The sequence below is a fragment of the Callorhinchus milii genome, unplaced genomic scaffold (genome assembly GCF_018977255.1).
Source record: "Callorhinchus milii isolate IMCB2004 unplaced genomic scaffold, IMCB_Cmil_1.0 Scaffold7, whole genome shotgun sequence".
NCBI lineage: Eukaryota > Metazoa > Chordata > Chondrichthyes > Chimaeriformes > Callorhinchidae > Callorhinchus > Callorhinchus milii.
Genome location: NW_024704748.1, coordinates 25,826,388 through 25,846,555, shown reverse-complemented (window position 1 = coordinate 25,846,555; position 20,168 = coordinate 25,826,388). Strand labels below are relative to the sequence as shown.

Sequence of the window (20,168 nt, the reverse complement as noted above, 5' to 3'; positions counted from 1 at the left end):
AGCCACAGTGTAAACTGGTGAGAAGAAGACAATCCCAGTCCTTTTTCAGAGTTAATAACTAATCTGCTATTTCCTTGGACAATCGCAGGAGGTCACATTGCAGTTTTACCTGTCATTGATTAACGCCTGCAAAATATACAGTCCCTTTGCAGTATATTCTGTGAAACGCTTTGAGACATCTCATATGAACATAAGAAATGCTAGACGAGAAAAGACCAAGATCCATCTAGTTCGCCTTCCACTTTCCTGGCGGTCGCATGCACATATGTCCCGAACTACCTATGTACTGTACTCCCATAATGTTATTTCCTAAAAGAAAACTATCTAATCTATGTTTGTAAGAATCTGATTCAGGTGTTTATTTACAGCCGCAAACAGATTGGTTCCACTTCTCCCAACAAATGGTTTCATCCAATCTTATTCCATCTTAAAGCTAAAAAAAAACGGAAAAAAAGGATTTTGTTTGGCCAGAGCCACGTGTCTAACACATGCGGGTAAACCCATCACCATGCATACAAGTATTCCAAACCACACTATAAAAACAACTGATAAAACTCTGTATTTTTAGCAAAAAAAAAACAGCGAAATAATCACCGAAAGTCATATTAAAATAAAAATAAGCGCTCAAAACTCTACCTGGTAATAAAACAGGTTCAAATGGATTGCACTTGACATCGAGTTACGAGCCATGTATCTTGTGGTTAATTGGGAACAATAGATTCCCACTTGTATCAAGAACTGTTAATTCGACGTACAAACCAAGACACTGAAATGATTAGACGCAGTAAAACACAGAGGATACTACAGTAGATGTGATCTGCACATTTATCAACCAGAACTGAAACACGTCCCAATCTCAGCAAGCTGAGGAGTCCTGTTGTGGAGTCCTGTAGCTCAGTGGTTAGAGCACTCGCTTTGCAAGTGAGAGACCTGAGTTCAATTCCAGGCAGAGGGCGAAACCTCGGGCAAGTTTCCTTACTCCACACAGAGCCTAATAATAATCCTCCAAAACCAAAAACAATAATTAAATTGGTCATTTTCAATCTACGACTGTTTGTGGGATATTGCTGTGCGCAATTGGCTGCCGCGTTCGCCCACAAATATACAGTCAATTCACTTTACAGTGTGTTCTGTGAAGCGCTTTGGGACGTCCTCCTGACGTGAAAAGCGCTATATCAAATGCAAGGATTATTATTATTAAGCTCGGGGTCAATTCTAAATCCACCTCAGTTAGTTTCCCATCCTATTCAGGTTATGCTCACGATAAGCTCCCTGAAGGGTCATTCACCGCCACAGATTAGTTGACATAACAAGCACCAATGTTTCGCTGTGAGGAATGGGGTGTATTTCAGTCGCGCGGGTCGCTATACAGAAGTGTGTCGTTCTGCCAGCCGGATAAGGTTGGCGGTCCTCAGTGTAACATCCCTGTTGATCAATGTTACCCAGTATTACTCTGCATATCTCACTAACTAGCCTGGTTAAAATAGTTGGACGTAGGCAGTATTCAGTAAAGCGAGGGCCAGCTGTGCTGTCTGCTTTAGGACTAGTGCAGCCAAAGCGATAGTTTGACACAATTGTCTTCCCCTGACAGAAAGGGGAACACGAGTGGATTCTAGCAACAGAGGTCGGCAGTGTGAGATGGCTGGCAGTTGCGGTCTCAGTGCTCTGAAGGCAGTAATTGCGTCGCTGCCTTTCACGTCAGAGGTTGAAGTCGGAACAGCGCCTGGTCTATCCCGATGACTCAGATTTAAGTGTAAGAGTCTGCAACGTTTAGAGTGGCAGTCGTGTTTTTCCTGTGCCTTACCTGACCTGAGGGGGTGCTGATTACTACCTGGCGCAGAATACAAGCACGTTCCTATTCTTGCGCCACCAATAACGGTCAACTGTTATCCAGACGGGCATCGTAAATGTCTTCACTCCACTAGCAAGTAAAAGCAAACAAAAGCGCACAGTGGCACTGAAGACTTTCCGTCTTCCTGGCTACCGATTGTAAATCCTGGATGCCCTTTTGGGTACAGATTCGTCTGTGTCTGGAGAACCTTTCCTGCTCTCTTCCTTTTGCTGGGCGCGTTGGAATGCTGCGGATTTCAAGAAGCGGTTATAGCTGTCGTATTTCATGAGGGTAAATATCTGCAAGAGAAAAGTCCATTACGTCAAAAAATCTGTTAAAAGAGACCAGGAAAAACAGCAACCGACATCCACCCCCCACTACCCCCCACCCCCACACCCACCACCACCCATCACCACGGCAAAAGGTGTTTTGTTTCACTAACAGAAAGCAAAGCTGTTTCAAATGGAAATCACCTGGTCGGATCAGATGAAGATAATAATAAAAATAATAAATAATATTTATTTGACACAGAGCCTTATCACATCTTCGAGACGCCTCAAAGCGCTTCACAGAATACACTGTAAAGTGAATTGACTGAATATTTTGCGGGCGAAACGTGGCAGCCAATTGGGCACAACAGCGTCGTCCCATCACGGCATCAAGCTTTTTTTTAAAATGAGTCCAGTGTGCTGGCCTCAACCCGGCAAGTCTCTGGTTTGATTAGCGTGTTCGAACAAAAAGCCTAATTAATAAGAACTAGAAAGGAACAGCTGGCACTTTGCTGTCCAGGATTGAAATCTATAATATGTGATTTCATTTTATACTGGTCAGGACTAGCATATGGGAAAAGTTTGCCACTTTTCCCAGCGTGATACCATTGTGTGTTTTCGATTGAGATATTTAAAGGCGAGGAAGATAGATACGGAAAGGAAGGGTATCAATGAGATATGGAAAAAACTATGGGAACAACAACTTGCATTTATATAGCGCCTCTCACACAGGGGTTGCGTCCCAGGGAAGTGGAATTACAAGATTGACCGTGGACAAGGCTGGGAGGGGGAGAAGGTGGGGGCGCGGGAGAGAAAAAAAATATTCAAACACTGAAAGAAATAAAACAATTCTGGACCGGCATGAAATGGGGAATGGAGGAAAAGATGTTCCATCATAAACATTCCTGAGCCATCCATTGAGACCACCCAAAGCATTTCAATGGACTATTGGGTGAAAGGATTAACACTTTGTGTTTCTACTGAGACACCAAAGATTCAGCTTCCCCTCAAACATCTCTTCAAGGCGACCTGAGCACCGAGACTCCACTGCCTTTTGCGTCAACCTCAGTTTGTATACATTACTGCCGATTCACCTCAAACACTCAAACTCAGTGGAAACCAATGTGTGTTTACCCCATTCAAAGCCTTTGCTGTTTCATCTTTAATGGAATATCTACTTGTAAAAGAGCCATATAGCCCATGTGCCAGAGTTGCAGGTTTGGGAAATGGAAATGCTGTTATAGCATCTATCTTGTCATCTTTTAACACAAAAATATTTTGAGTTGAACTTTGGCACACAACATATTTCAGGTCCTTCTGCAGGTACTGTCTCAAAAGTGCTCAACGCTGATGAATTGGTATTTGGAGCATGACTCGCACTTGTGCTCCACATCCCATCAGTTTGAATTAGTGTAAACCATGGGACTGTGGATTCTTTGCTGAAAATTGTGTTAGGTATTTATATTTTCTATATTTTATACAGTTATATATTTTGTGCGTCATCTTGGCCCAGTTGGTAGCACTCTCGTCTATGAGTCAGACGCCTGTGGGTTGAGGACTCAATGTGGGATTTGGAACCCATATAACATGGGCTGACACTTAAGGTGCCATCCTTTTGGATGAGACATTAAACCAAGGTCCTGTCTGCCTGCTTAGGCGGACGTTAAAGATCCCATTAATGTCCAGTCACAAAGCTCATTCACTTTATCGCTTCCTGTTTGTGGGACAATGCTGTGTGCAGATCCGCTGTTGTATTCACCCACAGAATACTCAGTTACTCCACTTTACAAGATACCCTGTGAGGTGCTTTGAGATGTCCTCCTGACGTGAATACCACTGCGTCAAATGAACGGATTATTATTTCTCTAAATTGCACTTATCACTCTCACTGGGGACGCTGGTAGTGCTCCAGGATTTTGACCCAGCAACGATACACAAGAGGTTGAAATTAAAACAGAAGATTGCTTCATTGCCCTGAACACAAACTAATTGGAAAATGATTTGGAATAGATTGAAATTGAACCCTATCCCCGCTACGAAATGTTGCCAGGGTTGCACATAAGTCATTCCAACCACACTGCTACATCAACAACAACTTGCGATTTTTATAGCGCCCCCTCATCCAAGGTAGTGTCTCAGAGCGCTACAGAGAGCCACTCACAGAGATCCGCTCATTTTTCTCACACCCTGTGAAAGTTATTTGTCACTTCCTCTCCTATGGTTGGTTCCGCGTTTCAACCAACATTTGTCAATCAGGAAGACAGATTAGAAACTTGAAAGTCACAAACACTAGAACCTATCTTAAGAAGTCTCAACAGTCGGTCTTTACATCAATATCAAAAGCGTTTTTTTATTTAAAAAAATAAATAATAATAATTTGGTCACTTCAATCCGCGACTGTGTGTGGGACGCTGCTGTGCGCAATTGGCTGCCACGTTTCGCCCACAAAATCCACAGTCAATTCACTTTACAGTGCATTCTATGAAGCGCTTTGAGACGTCCTGAAGACGTGATAAGGCACCATATCAAATGCAAGGATTGTTATTATTATTTACAAATTGTCCAGTGAATATACTTAGCTACACTGTTAAATCTAATCAGATAGTGCGAGGGCTGGACATGACGACAATATGTAGTCTATGTTTCTGGTGCTTGATTATTATTATATTTTTATTATTATGATTGTGATTATTATTATTATTGAACCCACGATCTTTTGACTCAAAGGCGAGAGAGGGTAATCAAGCAAATCAGTACATTCTGACCATGAAGCAGTTTTGACACACCCTCATCGAGCCTCGATGCTCGAAGCCTGTATTCACTTGGGCCACAGGAATTTTTCTACACTTCAAGAGCTTTCACTCAGCGCAGCCCGCACACGCCAGAGGAAGGAGAAAACGACTAGAGAGAGTGACGAGGACTGATCGACTTTTGCTTTTTTTGTTAAAAACAAATCTGCACGAACAATGGCACCTTTTACAGACACCAGAGCACGACTCCAAGGCTTATTTACTCATGTGATGGAAAGATTTTATAAGGTTTGGTGCCCAGGTAAGTACTGACTCCGGACTCCCACGCAGGTGATAAGATCAACCTGTGCACGGTTTTACCACTCTGCATATTTCTGTCAAAACTGCTTGTTGACATGTTTCAACGGCTTGGCTGATGAGCAAAGGTCTGGGAGGCTTTTCAAAGATCTGTGTAGGAACGAGTGGTGAGCTGGTGAGAGATGGGGACGGGAAAGGATCACAAGATCCCAGCGCTCCGAGCTGCCACCACGTATGACGTGCGCTGTGTGAATGCAAGTTGTTGTGCCGCTGTTTTTGATCGGTTTCAACGAACCATAGAAAACAGGAGTAGGCCATTCAGCCCCTCGAGCCTGTTCCGCCATTCCAGAAGATCTGTACCTCAAGTCCAATTCCCCGCCCTTGCCCCGTATCCCTTGATACCCTGAGCTAACAGACCTAGAAGGCCGTTCGCCCCATTTAAGCGCTCCAGGACGCTACCCCGCACGAAGGGCACTATATAAATGCAAGCTGTTGTTGTTATTGTTGACTGATCTCATCTTCCAAAACACCCACCCGAAAGAGCGGAGGTGGCTGAAGGCACAGTCAGGAAGAGAGATTATTGGACTGGGTTTGAAGGCAGAGAGGGAAGGAGCAAGACGCCAAATTTCAGAAGAGCGTTTGAAAGAACGGGCGCAAAGTGGCTGAAAACTCACCCGTTGACAGTATCAACGGAACACATAACACTAATTGGAACCAGTTAAGTCAGTGCCAATTCAGCCACTGAGATGTATATGAAACAGGGTTACCTGGTCTTGCAGTTTCTGAAACATTAGGGGATGAGGTTCGGCCAACATGCTCTCACTGAGGCGTGACTGTCCCTCTACGTTGACCTGAGTTGAGGATTTACTGGACAGAAAGGTGCTGTAGATCTGCTGTGCCTTCTCATGCAGCTGAACAAATATAACGCAAAACATGCAAGAAATTAATTGCAGATCAATTATCGTGCCAAATCACTTTAAGAATGCGCAATGATAAACTGGAACATTGGTTCACATTTAATGAAGTTATGTTCATTACAACATTATGAAATATATCTGTTTATACGGTACTTGTTTATTTCCTGGGTATCTGATGGTTTACAACAACAACGTTACATTTGTACGCCTTTCACGTTGGGAGGACGTCCCAAGGCACTGGACAGTCAAAGTTTTGGACCTGAGCTGGGGGTGGAGTTCGGGGAGGGTGCAGGGCAGGAGGGGGAAACAGGGTGATCGAAAGCACAGTCGAAGAGGAGGGTCTTGAGATGGATCTTGAAGGAGGCAAGGGAGGGGGCGAGGTGGAGGGACTGTGAGATGGATGTCTAGAGGGTGGGGGCAGAGGGCAGAAGGCCCACCTGCCAATGGTTTATAGAGTTTGACTGTGTTTAAGCTAATGTGTGAATTTCATTCCCATAATTGTACTGATTCACCTTTACACCTTCTTATACCATTTATTATTCTACATGCAGTGGACGGGCTGGAGCGGAAGCAAATACAGCAGCAATTTACACCTATGCACCGCAGTTCATGTTGGGAGAAGGTGTCGAAGTGACGTACAGAGACAGAGTGGGAGCATGAGCAGGTCGGAGAGCGAGGGAGGTGCCAGGGTATGAAGGAATGTGAATACAATGTGTTGCCTTGAACCCCAACCTCTGAAAAGCATCCATTGCTCCATCTGTGTGAATTTTCCCATTACTGCACTGGGCATCTTTGTGGTCCTCTTGATTCAAAGAGGACCACAGCTCGGAGCCAATCTGTGCCCAATTACTATTCACGCTGTACTCTGGGCCCGACCTCAGGCAGCTTTAATTAGATTCTGGAAACCTACTGGAAGTCGAAAATTTGCGAGCAGCCTCTGAACAGCTCTCTGAAAGCCATCTTATATCCTCTGGAATGTCCAATTTATAGTTCCCCTTTGCTGGTTACATCGACTGGCAACCATTTTAATTGCAGCATTCCCACGGTTTAGAAAAGGGGCAAAATCAAGGAATGTATGGATGTGAGCGCAATCGGCAATAGTGGTGCTGTGTACATGTATGTGTGTGTGTGAATGTGCGCTTGTGTGTGGTGAAAGGGGGAAAGAGAATGACTCACTGAATCCACGACTGTTTGTGGGGCACTGCTATATGCAATTGGCTGCCGTGTTTCACCCACAAAACCCACAGTCAATTTGCTCTACAGTGCATTCTATGAAGCGCTTTGAGACGTCTCGAAGACATGATAAGGCGCCATATCAAACGCGAGGATTATTATTATTGTTGTTATTTATAGAGAATGAGGTATTGCTGAGTGGCGTAGCTCGTTAGTGTATTAACGCTCTTAACCTAGTGTTATTCAGCATGAGACTTTGGTCTGTTAGGTCAGGGTATCAATGGAGTGGGGAGGTGAGGATGACCAAAAACACGTTCAAAGAGGATCATTTCTCTCCTCGTGCACGGTTTGTAGAAGGTGAGATCTCACATGCAACCACACTCTTGTGCTGTCCGCACATACACTCACCAGCCTCTTGTCTTGAATATGCTTGAACTCTTCGCACGCTAACCAAAACAAAACATTTTCCTCGCTGAATTCCCGCTTCAGAAAATCCTGCAGAGGAAAGACAAGAAAAAAAGGTGGAAGATAATTCGGAATAATAATAGATAAAAATTCTGGTGATTGATATAGCCACTTATCGTCGAGACTGCTCAAAGAGCTTCACAGGATATACTGTAAAGTGTTTTTTTNAATGGGTGAAACTGGGCAGGGGCGATAGTTGACCAAGAAACTCTCTTCTCTTTTCGAAATAGTGTCACGGGATCTTTAACGTCCACCTAAACAGGCAGACGGGATCTCGACTTAAGGTCTCATCCCAAGGAAGGCACCTCCGCCAATACAACACCACTCCCAGCATTGCGTTAGACTGTCAGCTCAGAAAATGTGATTCCAAGTCCCGACGTGGGCATTCAACCCACAAACTTCTGACTCAGAGCCGAGAGCGCTGATATCCAGCCAGATTGACACACACTTATGCAAAGAGCAGAGGTAGTCAGAACACAATGATACCAGTCATACAATTACGGTACATGTAATCCGCATCCTGGGAAGGTTTCTCACGATCTCTGCGCGCACTCTCTCTTCCACCAACAAGCCTCTGTCTTGCTCTTGTTGGGAACTTCATACTGGCAGCATTTTACCCAGAAAGGAACAGCAGTTTTCGTGAGTAAAAATGACCCTGTTGAAATCTAGGATACCTCATGGAGATTGACCTATCCCATTGAACTGCACCCCCCCAACCCCCCCTCAATTGTATCCACCTCCCAGTCTACCAGTAGCTCAGTGGTTAGAGCACTCGCCTCACAAGCGAGAGACCTGCATTTGATTCCCAGTCGGGGCGAAACGTTGGGCAAGTTTCCCTACTCCACACACACGCCTCTGTTTACCCAGCAGTAAGTAGGAACCCGATTGTTAGTCGACCGGCGAATCGCTTTTCCGGGGATAATAATTCCTTCAAAAAAAACAATAAATTGGTCACTCACTCCACAACTGTCTGTGGGACGCTGCCGTACAGTCAATTCACTTTACAGTACATTCTGTGAAGCACCTTGAGACGTCCCCGAGGCTCTGGAACTCTATCCCCCAGTGCCTTCGCCGCTTCCTCCCTTTCCTCCTTCAAGGCCGGTCTCAAGACCTTTCTCTTTGACCGAGCCTTCAGCTCCTCTCTCGACTCTCTACCCCCTCCTCGCCCCCTCCCTTCCCTCCCCTCACCCTGACCATTTCCCCCACTGCTCGGGTCCTGACAGCACCTTGGGACGTCCCGACGTGAAAGGCGCTCTATAAATGGAATCTTGTTGTTGTTGTTGTTATTGTCTCGAAGACGTGATAAGGCGCTATATCAAATGCAAGGACTATTATTATTATTTCTTTTCACATTATAATAATAATCTTTGCATTTGACATAGTGCCTCATCACATCCTCACCGTCGAAATGTCACAACAACACGAGGATGGCACCTCTGACGCTGCAGGGTACCCCCAGCACCGCACATGGAACGTCAGCCTAACCTATGAGCTCAAAAGTCCCAACAGTGGGGCTTCAACCCACCGCATTGTGACTCAGAGGCAAGAGGCGACCAACTGAGCCAGTCTGACAATACTACATTTTTGTGTTGTAAACAAACACTGTCAACACATGTCTACCACCCTCGGAGAAACGTAATGCATTTCATTTCCCTCAACAGGATATAGTTTAACGCAACTTGTGCAGCCTTTTGTCTGTGCTTCATCTTAGTTCCTCTGTCAACTGACGTTGTTTCCTGATGTCTAGTTCTCATTTACATCAGTCATCAAAAAATAATAACTATTAATAAAGCTTTCAACAAATGCTCACAGCGTCACGACAGAGCTGAGATGCTGAGTATTTCTGGTGTAAATCTTGGCCAGCAAAAACACTACACTTCACTGTAAAATCCTGCGAAGCGCTTTGAGATGTCTCAACAAAGTCATAAGGTGCTACATCAAATGCAAGTATTATTATTATTTAGATGCTGATGGTGTAGATTCTACCTATTCTTTCAGCCGTGCCTTTTTTCCACAAGCAAATGGAGAAAAGGGTCATCACATGTTCCAGTTTATCACGAAACAACGCTTTTTTTCGTTTGTTTAAACAACAGACATAAAGAAAGCACACAAATGGCACAACGACAAAAACAACAAGTTACATTTGAACAGTCGGGAGGACGTCCCAAGCCCAAATCCCGTTGATTCATATATTTTACTGTTGGAGATACCTTGTGGGTCGGGAAAGAAAATGAAAACTAGAGAGAGGGACAGAAAGAGAATAAGGCGAGCGAGGGATACATGAAAAATACATTAAAATAGAGAGGAAAGAGAATTTTAGTTGTGAAACAGCTTATTGCACAAGAGTCAGCTTTTTTCACAAACCGGTAGAAACTCAAGTGATTCACACAAAGTGATTCATTGGTCACTCAATCCACGACTGTTTGTGGGACGCTGCTGTGCGCAATTGGCTGCCGCGTTTTGCCCACAAAAGACACAGTCACTACACTTTGCAATGTATTCTGTCAAGCACTTTGAGACGTCTCGAATACATGAAAAGGTGCCATATCAAATGCAAGGATCATTATTAGTGGTAGTAGTTTGATTTATTATTGATCACAGTGACCAAAAAAATAAAGTTCAAGTGAAAAATTTGCTTTAGAAAGAAGAACTCTCCCAGTTGCCATTGGGTGAAAACAGAGCTCTCAATACAACAATAGAATTTAGGCCATAATAATAATAATAATCCTTGCATTTGATAGAGCGCCTTATCTCGTTGGAAGGATATCTCAAAGCGCTTCACAGGGATTACTGTGAAATGGAGTGACTGAGTACTTGTAGGCAAATGCAGCAGCACAATTGCACACAGCAATGTCCCACAAACAGCCATGAATTCAATGACCATTTTTTTTTTATTTTGTGGGATTATTGGCGAATAATCCCGGAGAACTCTCTTCTCTTTTCAAATAGTGCCATGGGATCTTTAACGTCCACTTGAGCAGGCAAATGGCATCTCAGTGTGACATCTGAAGGAAGTCACCTCCGACAATTCAACACCAACCCCCTGCACTCATTTAAGTATCACATTAAACTATATGAGTTTACGTCCCAACGTGGGATTTGAACCCACATCCTTCTGACTCAGAGGCGAGAGTGCTACCACTGAGCCAAGCTGACACACATACAGACCAGAGAGTCACAGGTTTGTTCCGAGTTAACTAATTTTAGATGCTGGGGCAGCAGAAATAATAATAATCCTTAAGTTTGGTATAGATCCTTTCACATCGGGAGGACATCCCACAGCACTTATGGATACATTGTGGGTGAAGGTAGTTGAGGTGCCACTCTCGATTTTGCTCCCCCTTCCGTTCCCCCCAGTTAAGAAGAGAAAAATAATAATAATAATAATCCTTGCATTTGATACAGCGCCTTATCACGTCTTTGCGACATCTCAACTGTTTAAAATAAAATGTATGAACTACACAAACCCTAAAATGTTTCACTCCTTCCTCATCTTCTAGGAGGTGTTCTAATGAAATGGCCCATTTGGAGGTTCCTCTTGTGCTCTGTTGACTACTGCTGGCACGTGCATCATCGTGGATCTCTGTGAAAAAAAAAGGTGAAAAGGTTAAAAAAAAATTCAATTTAATGTCTCTTTTGAAGGACAGCACCTCCAACAACAGCCCACCCCCAGCACTGCACTGGAATGTCAACCTATACTACAAGGGCTCAAAACCCCAACATAATACAATACAATATTACATCTGTGAAGCACCTTTCACGTCGGGAGGACGTCCCAAGGTGCTGAACAGTCAGGGATTAGGACCCGAGCTGGGGTGGGGGGGATGGAGGGGGTGGATTGGGACCAGGGAGGGTGGAGGGCAGAGAGGGTAGGAGGGTATTATGATAATAATTATCCTTGCATTTGATGGAGCGCCTTATCACGCCTTCGAGACGTCTCAAAGCGCTTCACAGGATATACAGTAAAGCGAATGGACTGTATATTTTGTGGGTGAAACATGAGGCTTGAACCCACAATGTTCTGACAACAACAACTTGCATTTATACAGCGCTCCTCACGCGGGATAGCGTCCCAAAGACAGGAGAGCTACCAACTGCGCCAGGCTGAATTTTAACATTGGCTGCAATTTTCACACCATACTTTCCGGGTTGTCTTACCTTTGAAGGAGATGGGCAACTCAGCAGATAAATAGTGTCAGTGATTGGTACTTGTTACAGAGTTCTTTTCAGTATCGCAATGATTATTCCTCCAGTTTTAGTGTTCTGGTTATCTTTAATCACCGGGGCCTCTCAATGGGAGTGTTTTAAGCAATAATTTTGAAGGGTCTGTTTGAAATGGATGACAGGTGATGGCAGCCAGTGGACATGTCTTCAGCATGTCTGTTATCTTGTACAGACTCGTCGCAGTGCAATGAGTTGTTCAAAGTATTTCCCATCGAGGCCAAGTATGACCTGTTGGGGTGTTGTTCAGCCTACAGAGCTACCTTTCGCCTACAAAAATACACAGTCAATTCACTTTACAGTATATTCCGTGAAGCTCTTTGAGACGTCTCGAAGACGTGAGAAGGCGCTCCATCAAATGCAAGGGTTAAGGATTATTGTTACTTTTGCTTTTGAATGGAAACTTGATTTTCTTTTCCACTCGAACTCTCATTGCTCTAACTCCCTCAGGTTTGCAGTTAATCATCAACAAGTTGGCTGCCGGTTTCGCCCACAAAATACAGTCAATCCACTTTACAGTATATTCCGTGAAGCTCCTCGAGATGTCTCGACGCTGTGAAACGGTGCTATATCAAATGCAAGGATTATTATTGTTTTGTCATTTCATTAAAGGCGTAATCGGAGACTAACCTACGCGGGGGTAGGAGGGGAGGGTTAGTGGGGTCTCTTTGAAGTTGAACTGGGTTCCAGGTGCCTGGTCAAACTGATTAAACTCCAGCAGTACTTCAACGCACACTATAGGAACAGTAAGCCTTGGTTGTAGCCAACCTGTGCCCAAAACGCTCTGGCATTTACGTAGGTAGGATTGCGTCCCTCCGGGGAGAGAGTAGGCACTCCATTCCAGATATTTATTGTATCCATCCATCGATGGCTATCTCAATGGATATGGAGTTAAGCTCAATAATAATATTATTATTTTTTACAAAAAAACTTTCACTTGATAAAGTAATGATTCAGCAGGAGTAATGTGGAAATATTTTGAGGTGGAATGGAAAAATGTTTGGAAATGGTTTTCGCGAACATAAATAAAATGCACAACGTTTTGCTACACAGCGTAAACAGGACTCGCGTTGCTACAGTAATGGCAAAAACGCAGACTGACACTGAGCCACACCGCACTGCTGCAGTCTATCCTCACCCTCGGCTCTCAGCCGTGGAGATGAAAAATTGGGGGCCGTGCCTTCAGCCACTGCGTCCTGAAACTCTGGAACTCTCTCCCTCAATCCCTCCGCCTTGCCCGCTCCCTCAACCACTTTCAAATCCCTTCCTTTATTGATCGTGCTTACAGTCACCTCCCACCTCCCTTCCTCCCTTCCCTCCTCCCTCTCCCCTTGGCTCGGCAACAGAATCCACCGTGTGAAGGGCGCTATATAAATACAAGTTGTTGTTGTTGCGTTGCCAATGCTACCTACCAGCACTGTAGCCTCTTTCTACGTTTCCTCATCGGCTGTTACTCTTGCTGGATGCAGTTCCAACACAAGCTGCAAGAGGCCATCTTAACGGCCTGCCCAACTCAGTACCACGGGCCAGCAAACACAACATCGCTGCACGAGATGAATGGGGACTCTCAGTCTACCAGAGGCCAAAAAGCACGGTTGATTCCACCAGCAAAGCCAGTTATTGTCACCGTTGAAGTCTAGCACGGACTTCAAGGGGTTCTCTACCATTTCATGAGAAATGCTGCTGTCGTTACAGTTACAGCTGCTTCAGCTCTTGTGCCTTTGCTCTCAGATCCTAATTACAAAAAGCCCTAAAGCCCAGACAGGATGAACAGCGATCATTGCTGTGAGCTCATGAGAGCTCTGGAGCTCCTTCATTTCTGTAAAAAACGATATGACTGTAATCCACTGCTGACTAAGCATCCTGGTATCGGTTACAGTTCTTAATATCTCATGTCTGTGGTGGCGGGGCTCCAGAAAAGGAGATGGAGATCTAAAGTCACTTGACTTTAAAGGAGAAGTGGATTCAGGATCAGTTTCACTCCAGTCTTTAGTGTACACAAGCTATCATGGGTTACTCCCCAAATTAACACAACTCTATATATGCCTTATGCAAGTTAGCTGCCACGTTAGCCTACAAATACACAGTCGCTGCACTTCAAAGTAAAATACAGTGAAGGGCTTTGAGACGTCTCGACAACGTGATAAGACATGAAATAAAATGTAAGAATTATTATTTTTTCCCTTAAGTTCCATGGAGTAAAAAGGTCTTCATAGCCAGTTTCACATCCCTTATATAATCATGGGATTTTACAGCACAGAGGAGGTCTTTAGCCACTTGTCACTGTGCTGTCTCTCTGTTTAGTTCCACACTTCAGTGCCAATCAAGTTACCAACTCAACAACCGGTGGAAAAAGTCTCTCCCCATTTACTTCATCAAAAAGCCCTCATAATTTTGAACACTTCTGAAGTCAATTCTCTTCTCTGTTCTTGTGAAACACACTGAGCCAATGGCAATCAAGAAGCTCAAATGTGTTCCTAATAATAATCATAATAACAATAATAATAATTCTTGCATTTGATATAGGGCCTTATCACGTCTTCTAGACGTTTCAAAGCGCTTCTCAGAAAATACTATAAAGTGAATTCACTGTGTCCCTGTGCCAATCCTTGGAAGATAGAGACAACGTGGAGGCAGCAAGAGACTGATCCAATGTGAGGAAAAATGCAGCACATCTCTATTTGTTTTGCTATAGTTTCTACGTTAGAACAAAGAGTCGTTGGTTGCTAACACAGTCGTGGGAGCAAAACACACCATGTAATTACAAAGTGTTGTGGTGGATTTCCCAACAGGAGATCACTAATAAGGTGCACAATGAATGATTAATGTCACATTTCAACAAGAAAAGAACCAATAGGTTATTTTTTGGTTCAACTAATTTACGAAAGGAGAACAAAGTACAAAAATCGCTTCACAAATTCACAATTGATCAGAGGCAATCCTAGCAATTGGGACAGTCTGTGTGACTGGCTGCAGCACGGAAAATAGCCATTTGGCTCATCATTCCTATGCAGGGGCTAGCTTCTCCCGCTGGAGTTAATCACTTGAATCTCATTTCCTTGCTCAACTCATTGATATGTTCTAAGCCCAAGGCGTAAGGAAATGAACACTGTCCAAATTAGGTGATTAACAGGATCAGAGGCATTCACCAACACTTAATTGTACTTTGATTGATTATTCAGTCCAAATGGAATAAAATAAAATAGCACGACTCCAGACAGCAGCAGTGTGTAGTTGCCTAAGATAATAAGAGCATAAGAATTTGCTGGGCGAAAGAAGACCGAGGTCCATTTAGTTCGCCTTCCGCGATCCTAGCAGTCACTTGATGTTTCGTTTCCCAAACTATATACTGAGGTCACACACACTTCTATGACTATCCGGCGGTTTCACCTTTACATCATCGCATCAGTCGTTATCACATTTGGAAGAGCTCGGTTGATTTGATAATAGCGCTGCACTGACCATGATGGACATGGCTTTCTGAATAGCAACCCATTCACTGTAGAGAACCATTTGGGGTCAGAAGGTTAAATACACAACAGTGTCTCAGAAATAAATCAGACGCATTTAAGGTTATGATCAGTGTAAACTTACTCACCAAAAATTATGTTTGGAATCCGATCCATTCCAGAGACTTTTACACAACAGTGGCGGTGACTGAGAAGATCTGCTTCACAAGTAGCACCGCTCTTAACTCTGCACTGTTGGTTCCTGATTTTGTGTTAAGTAGAAACTAGATTCGCGAAGCAGAAACTGGGGACATTTGTAAATGGAATGTGGCAATTCGAGATCTACCCTGTCAACAGGAATGGTAGGAAATTGCCCACTCAGACTGGAATTCAAGACTATTGTGCATTTTCTATGGTGCCGTGATTTTTAAATGCTAATCCAATTATTGCACTATACAATTTGTATTTAAGGGATTATAGCTACATAAGCAGGCCTCCTCTTGTCACTGACATGAGAATGACGCCCTCTGCTCTATTTGCTCCATGATGTAACACCCCAAGTAACATGGGAAAGCAGTTGCAAGGCAAGACGGGGAGAGCTGTGAACTTTATTCGGTAAATTAAATTGGTAATTCGTGCCCTCCGTTCCACCATCGGTGGCCATGTTTTTAGCCACTACCCCCGGAAACCCTGGAGCACTCTTCCTCTATCACTCCGCCTGGCCCCTTCCTTCCCCATCTTCAGGTCGGGCCTGAAGACCTTCCTCTTCGACCGGTGCCTACAGTCATCCTCCCCCCAGCTCTGCATCGTGCTTCGTGCTCCGCCACTGTCAAGGGTTCTGGGACTCTACCATACGTTAGGGTCGCTGTGCAAATGCTCCTATTAGTTATAATAATCCTTGCATTTGATATAGTGCCTTTCACATTTCAAGGCTTCGCAGAATTTTAATGGGGACGGGAGGATATGGAGGGTGAGAGGGTGGTGATAGCTGGTGTTGCAAAGTACAAGACCAGGACTATTTCCCCTGGGTCTTCTATTTTGCGAACTTTTTAAATTGCTCATGATACAGAGTATGCGGTTATATTTTATGAAGCACCCTAGAAACCGAAGTTATAATAATGATAATCCTCGCATTTATTATAGCGCCAATAATGTTGCAACAGCCCACAGCCTTTGTACCTATCCACCCACCATGCAGATAATTATAATTAAATTGTAGTGACGTTTTCTTGAAGGCAACCCATTTACGCAAGGAAAGTGACAGAAACACCTTGGAATGAATAATCAATTAATATGGAGAATGCTGGTCAGGAAATTGGGTGAAACCTCCTTTTCCTTCCAAATAGTGTATTGGGACCTTGAACAGGCAAACTGAAATTTGGTTTCATGGTTTCATCCAAAGGACAGCATCTCTGGCAACGCAGCAATCCCCGAGAACCTCACTGGTGTGACGGCCTGGGTTATGGGCCCAAAAGATCCCGAATTGGCAACTTACAGTGAAAAATATGGAGAATTTTCATATTAAGACCATAAGAGTTTGCCTGGCAAAAGAAGACCAAGGTCCATCTAGTTCGCCTTTCACCGTACTGGCAGTCTCTTGACATGTCCCAAATGATATACTGGATCACCAAGATATTTTCTAGCAGAAATCTGTCTAATTTCTCCCTCGGGATCCTGTTCCATACGTTTACTACTTGCTTACTGAAGTAGCGTTTCCGCGGATTTGTTCCGAATTTACCCCCACCCCTCCCCCCTTCGATTGCAAATCATTGCCCTGACTTGGTGATTGGAGTATATATCGCTCAAATTCAGGAGCACACATGTCTGTGACTCACCACAGTGGTGAATGCTATCAGAGTGGACCATCTGAAGCATTTTGTAAACCGAAATTTATGCCGAATAATGAATACTTATTATGCTAGTGGAAACTTGAATCAAACAAGAGAACTAAAGTGCTTCATCATTACATCTCACTTCACACGGGTGCTAAGGTATATTGTTCAGGTGAATCATCGCATTTCAGCAATGGTATTGCATCACAGTTAATACATAAGAGAAAGTTACGAATGGTAAACAACTGAACCCCAAAACATGACAAACCTTTCTATTCCTTCACATCTAATCAGCTCTTGTTGTCATCAAAATTAAAGAGTGCATTCATACATCCCGTGCTTGGAGTCCATCTGAAATGGTTTGCAGAAAGTCAAGCGGCTCAAGCTGACGCAACTGATGGAATCATCATCACCCAATGTGAAGGGATGTGCGTCTAAACTGTGGGCAGGAATGTGGTGGCAATGCTCTCATGCATTTCGTGCTGAGTTGTGTTGTCCATCAGGAAGCTCACAGGGATCTTCAGGTGCCTGTCAACCACCTAGTGTGGGCTTACGCTTGTGCAGCAACAACAACAACAACTTGTATTTATATAGTGCCCTTCACACCGGACGGCGTCTCGGAGCGCTTAAATGTACATGTCAAATGACCACTAAGTGATGATACTCTTTGGGGTGGGGGAGGGGGTAAGTGGGGTCTCCTTGGAGCTGAACTGGCTTCAAGGTGACGTGCCTGGCAATGGAATGTCAGAAACAAGCCCACCCTCTGTGACGGTGTCTAGTCCAGTTCCTGAGCCAGGCGGGTCTGCAGTATTCCCGGGCACTCACTATTGATGACAGCACAGCCCGGCCTGGCACATCGGCAGGGCTTAGAAGGACAGACCACTCACTGGGGGCAGGGAGTCATCCCACTCAGCTCTTGTCAACCCTGCAAGCCACAGCCCTAACAGTTAGGGTGGTCCTAGCTGGACAAACAGTGGGAAAGCTTGTCAGGCGGTGCTTTCGATGGCAAGCTACGCAGGCTTAGCTGGTTAGAATCCAGCAGTTAGCCCAACACACACTCTGGGGTCCCCAAGCTTGGCTCTTGACAACCTGCGCCCTAATACTTCCCAGAATTAGGTAAGCAGGATGCATCCCTCCAGAGAGAGAGAGAGAGAGAATGTGTATTCCATCCCAACAAACATCCCTGGAATTTCCATGTGTAGATGGGATGCATGGAATTCTCAGCTTGGTTTGGAGACTCGGTGATGGGTCAGACACCCGGCTGACCAAACCAAACATCACGATTTAAGATAACTATAGATATCTGAATTAAAAGCTAGAACTAGGTTAACCCTCCTGCAGAGGCGGCAAATGGCACAAGATCATAAGAGAAGTTCAGATGAAAAAGTCAATTTGTTCTCATCGTTCAAGAACACCCACCCTACTATCTTCTCATCATAACCCATCTTCCCTTGCAACTCTAAGTGGAATCTGGTCGCCACAGTACAAAAAGGATATGGGAGAAATCGAGAGGATACAGAGGGCAACCAGATTGATTGAGGAAATGGAGGGACTGGACTACGAAGAGTGACTAAGTAAATTGGGTGGGTTCACACTGGAAAAAGAGACGATTGAGAGGCAATATGATTGCTGTCTTTAAGATGCTAAAGGGGGCTAAATGTAGATCATTGCAGGCTGTTTCAACTTGTCCAGAATAGTAAAGCCAGAGGACACGGCCTGCGTTTGAAGGCGGGTAAATTCAGAACAAATCTACAGAAACACTATTTTAGTGAGCGAATAGTGAACCTGTGGAACAGACTCCCCAGGGAGACGGTTGAAGCAGGAAGTGTTGATTCCTTCAAACACAGATTAGATTGTTTTATTTTAGGAAATAACATCATGGGAGATAGTACATAGGTAGTTTGGGACATATGCGACCGCCAGGAAGGTGCACTAGATGCACCTTGGTCTTTTTTCCTTCTAGCATTTCTTATGTTCCTAACAGTTTGGAGGATAAGTTGCACAGAAACAGTTGGAAGCAAGAGTAGATCATTTATCTATCTAGTCTCCTTCCCAAGTTCCCAAAAGTTTCCTTTGACATATTCCTCCAATACCTCTGAATGCTATGGATTTTCAGTGCTAGGGAGATTATCACAGAGAGTAGAAGTAAAGGAGCGTGAGGAGAGAGTCAGCGAGAGAGAGAGAGATTGAAGGAAGTACTTTTCCTTCAATCAATCCTTCACTATTTCATTGCAGTTAAAACATGGATTAAACCAACAGGATCTATATTTAGAAAACAGACAGGACACAGACCCACCCCCCCCACCCCCAAACACACACACACACACACTTTTGCAGGAAATCGCAAGTAAAAATCAAACTGACACGCAGAAAACAAGTGGAAACCTGCTTTATCTGTTCCCTGTAAACTATAGTCACTAAAAAGTTCCTCATTTTCCCCTCAGACAGTCTGACAGTAAACCACCAAAAAAAGCCTTGTGCCTAACCTAACCGAACAGAACTATACAGAACTAAAGAAAAAGGTCCAAACCACACAGAAACTTTTACACATTCAGCAAAAAGAGAGAGCGAGAGAGAGAGAGAGAGAGAGAAATCTGTTGGTCGGTGAGTTTGGCAACAAATCCTCCCAACAAAATCATGAGAGAATAAAAGGACGCGAAGCTTTGAAGCTGGGGAAGCAGAAAAGCAAGGCTGACTTGAATGCGATGGTGGGTTTTTGTTTCCCCTTTTGTCAAAAGAAAGATTACCTGAAGGTGGTCGCTTGCGGCTCAGCCGGCTGACAGCTTTGGACATGAACATTGTTGGCAGAAGATCAGGGTTTGTCCTGGCCTCTCTCTCTCTCTCTCTCTCTCTCGCTCGCTCTCTTCTTTCTTTTCAGTTTTTCTCTCTTTCTTTCTCTCTCTCTCTCTCTCTCTCCCTTCTCACAAAAAAAAATCTGCGAGCGACTGACTCACTGACGCAAAG

The 20,168-nt window shown here is 44.2% G+C and overlaps 1 protein-coding gene across 2 annotated transcripts; it reads right to left on the bottom strand.

The window, feature by feature from the left end:
• Window positions 1-1,205: 1,205 nt before the first annotated feature.
• LOC103186537 (regulator of G protein signaling 10) lies at window positions 1,206-20,074 on the bottom strand. 2 transcript variants are annotated; one of them, XM_007905644.2, is made up of 5 exons: window positions 19,952-20,074; window positions 11,170-11,285; window positions 7,646-7,732; window positions 5,915-6,058; window positions 1,206-2,130 (listed from the first exon to the last, which is right to left on the bottom strand). In XM_007905644.2, exons 1-5 carry the CDS (start codon window positions 20,001-20,003, stop codon window positions 1,981-1,983), a joined length of 549 nt encoding a protein of 182 aa, XP_007903835.1. In that variant the 5' UTR covers window positions 20,004-20,074; the 3' UTR covers window positions 1,206-1,980. The 2 variants fall into 2 exon arrangements, with proteins under 2 accessions (XP_007903835.1, XP_007903836.1); XM_007905645.2 differs by lacking the exon at window positions 19,952-20,074 and adding an exon at window positions 15,522-15,617.
• Between the last annotated feature and the right edge of the window lie 94 nt (window positions 20,075-20,168).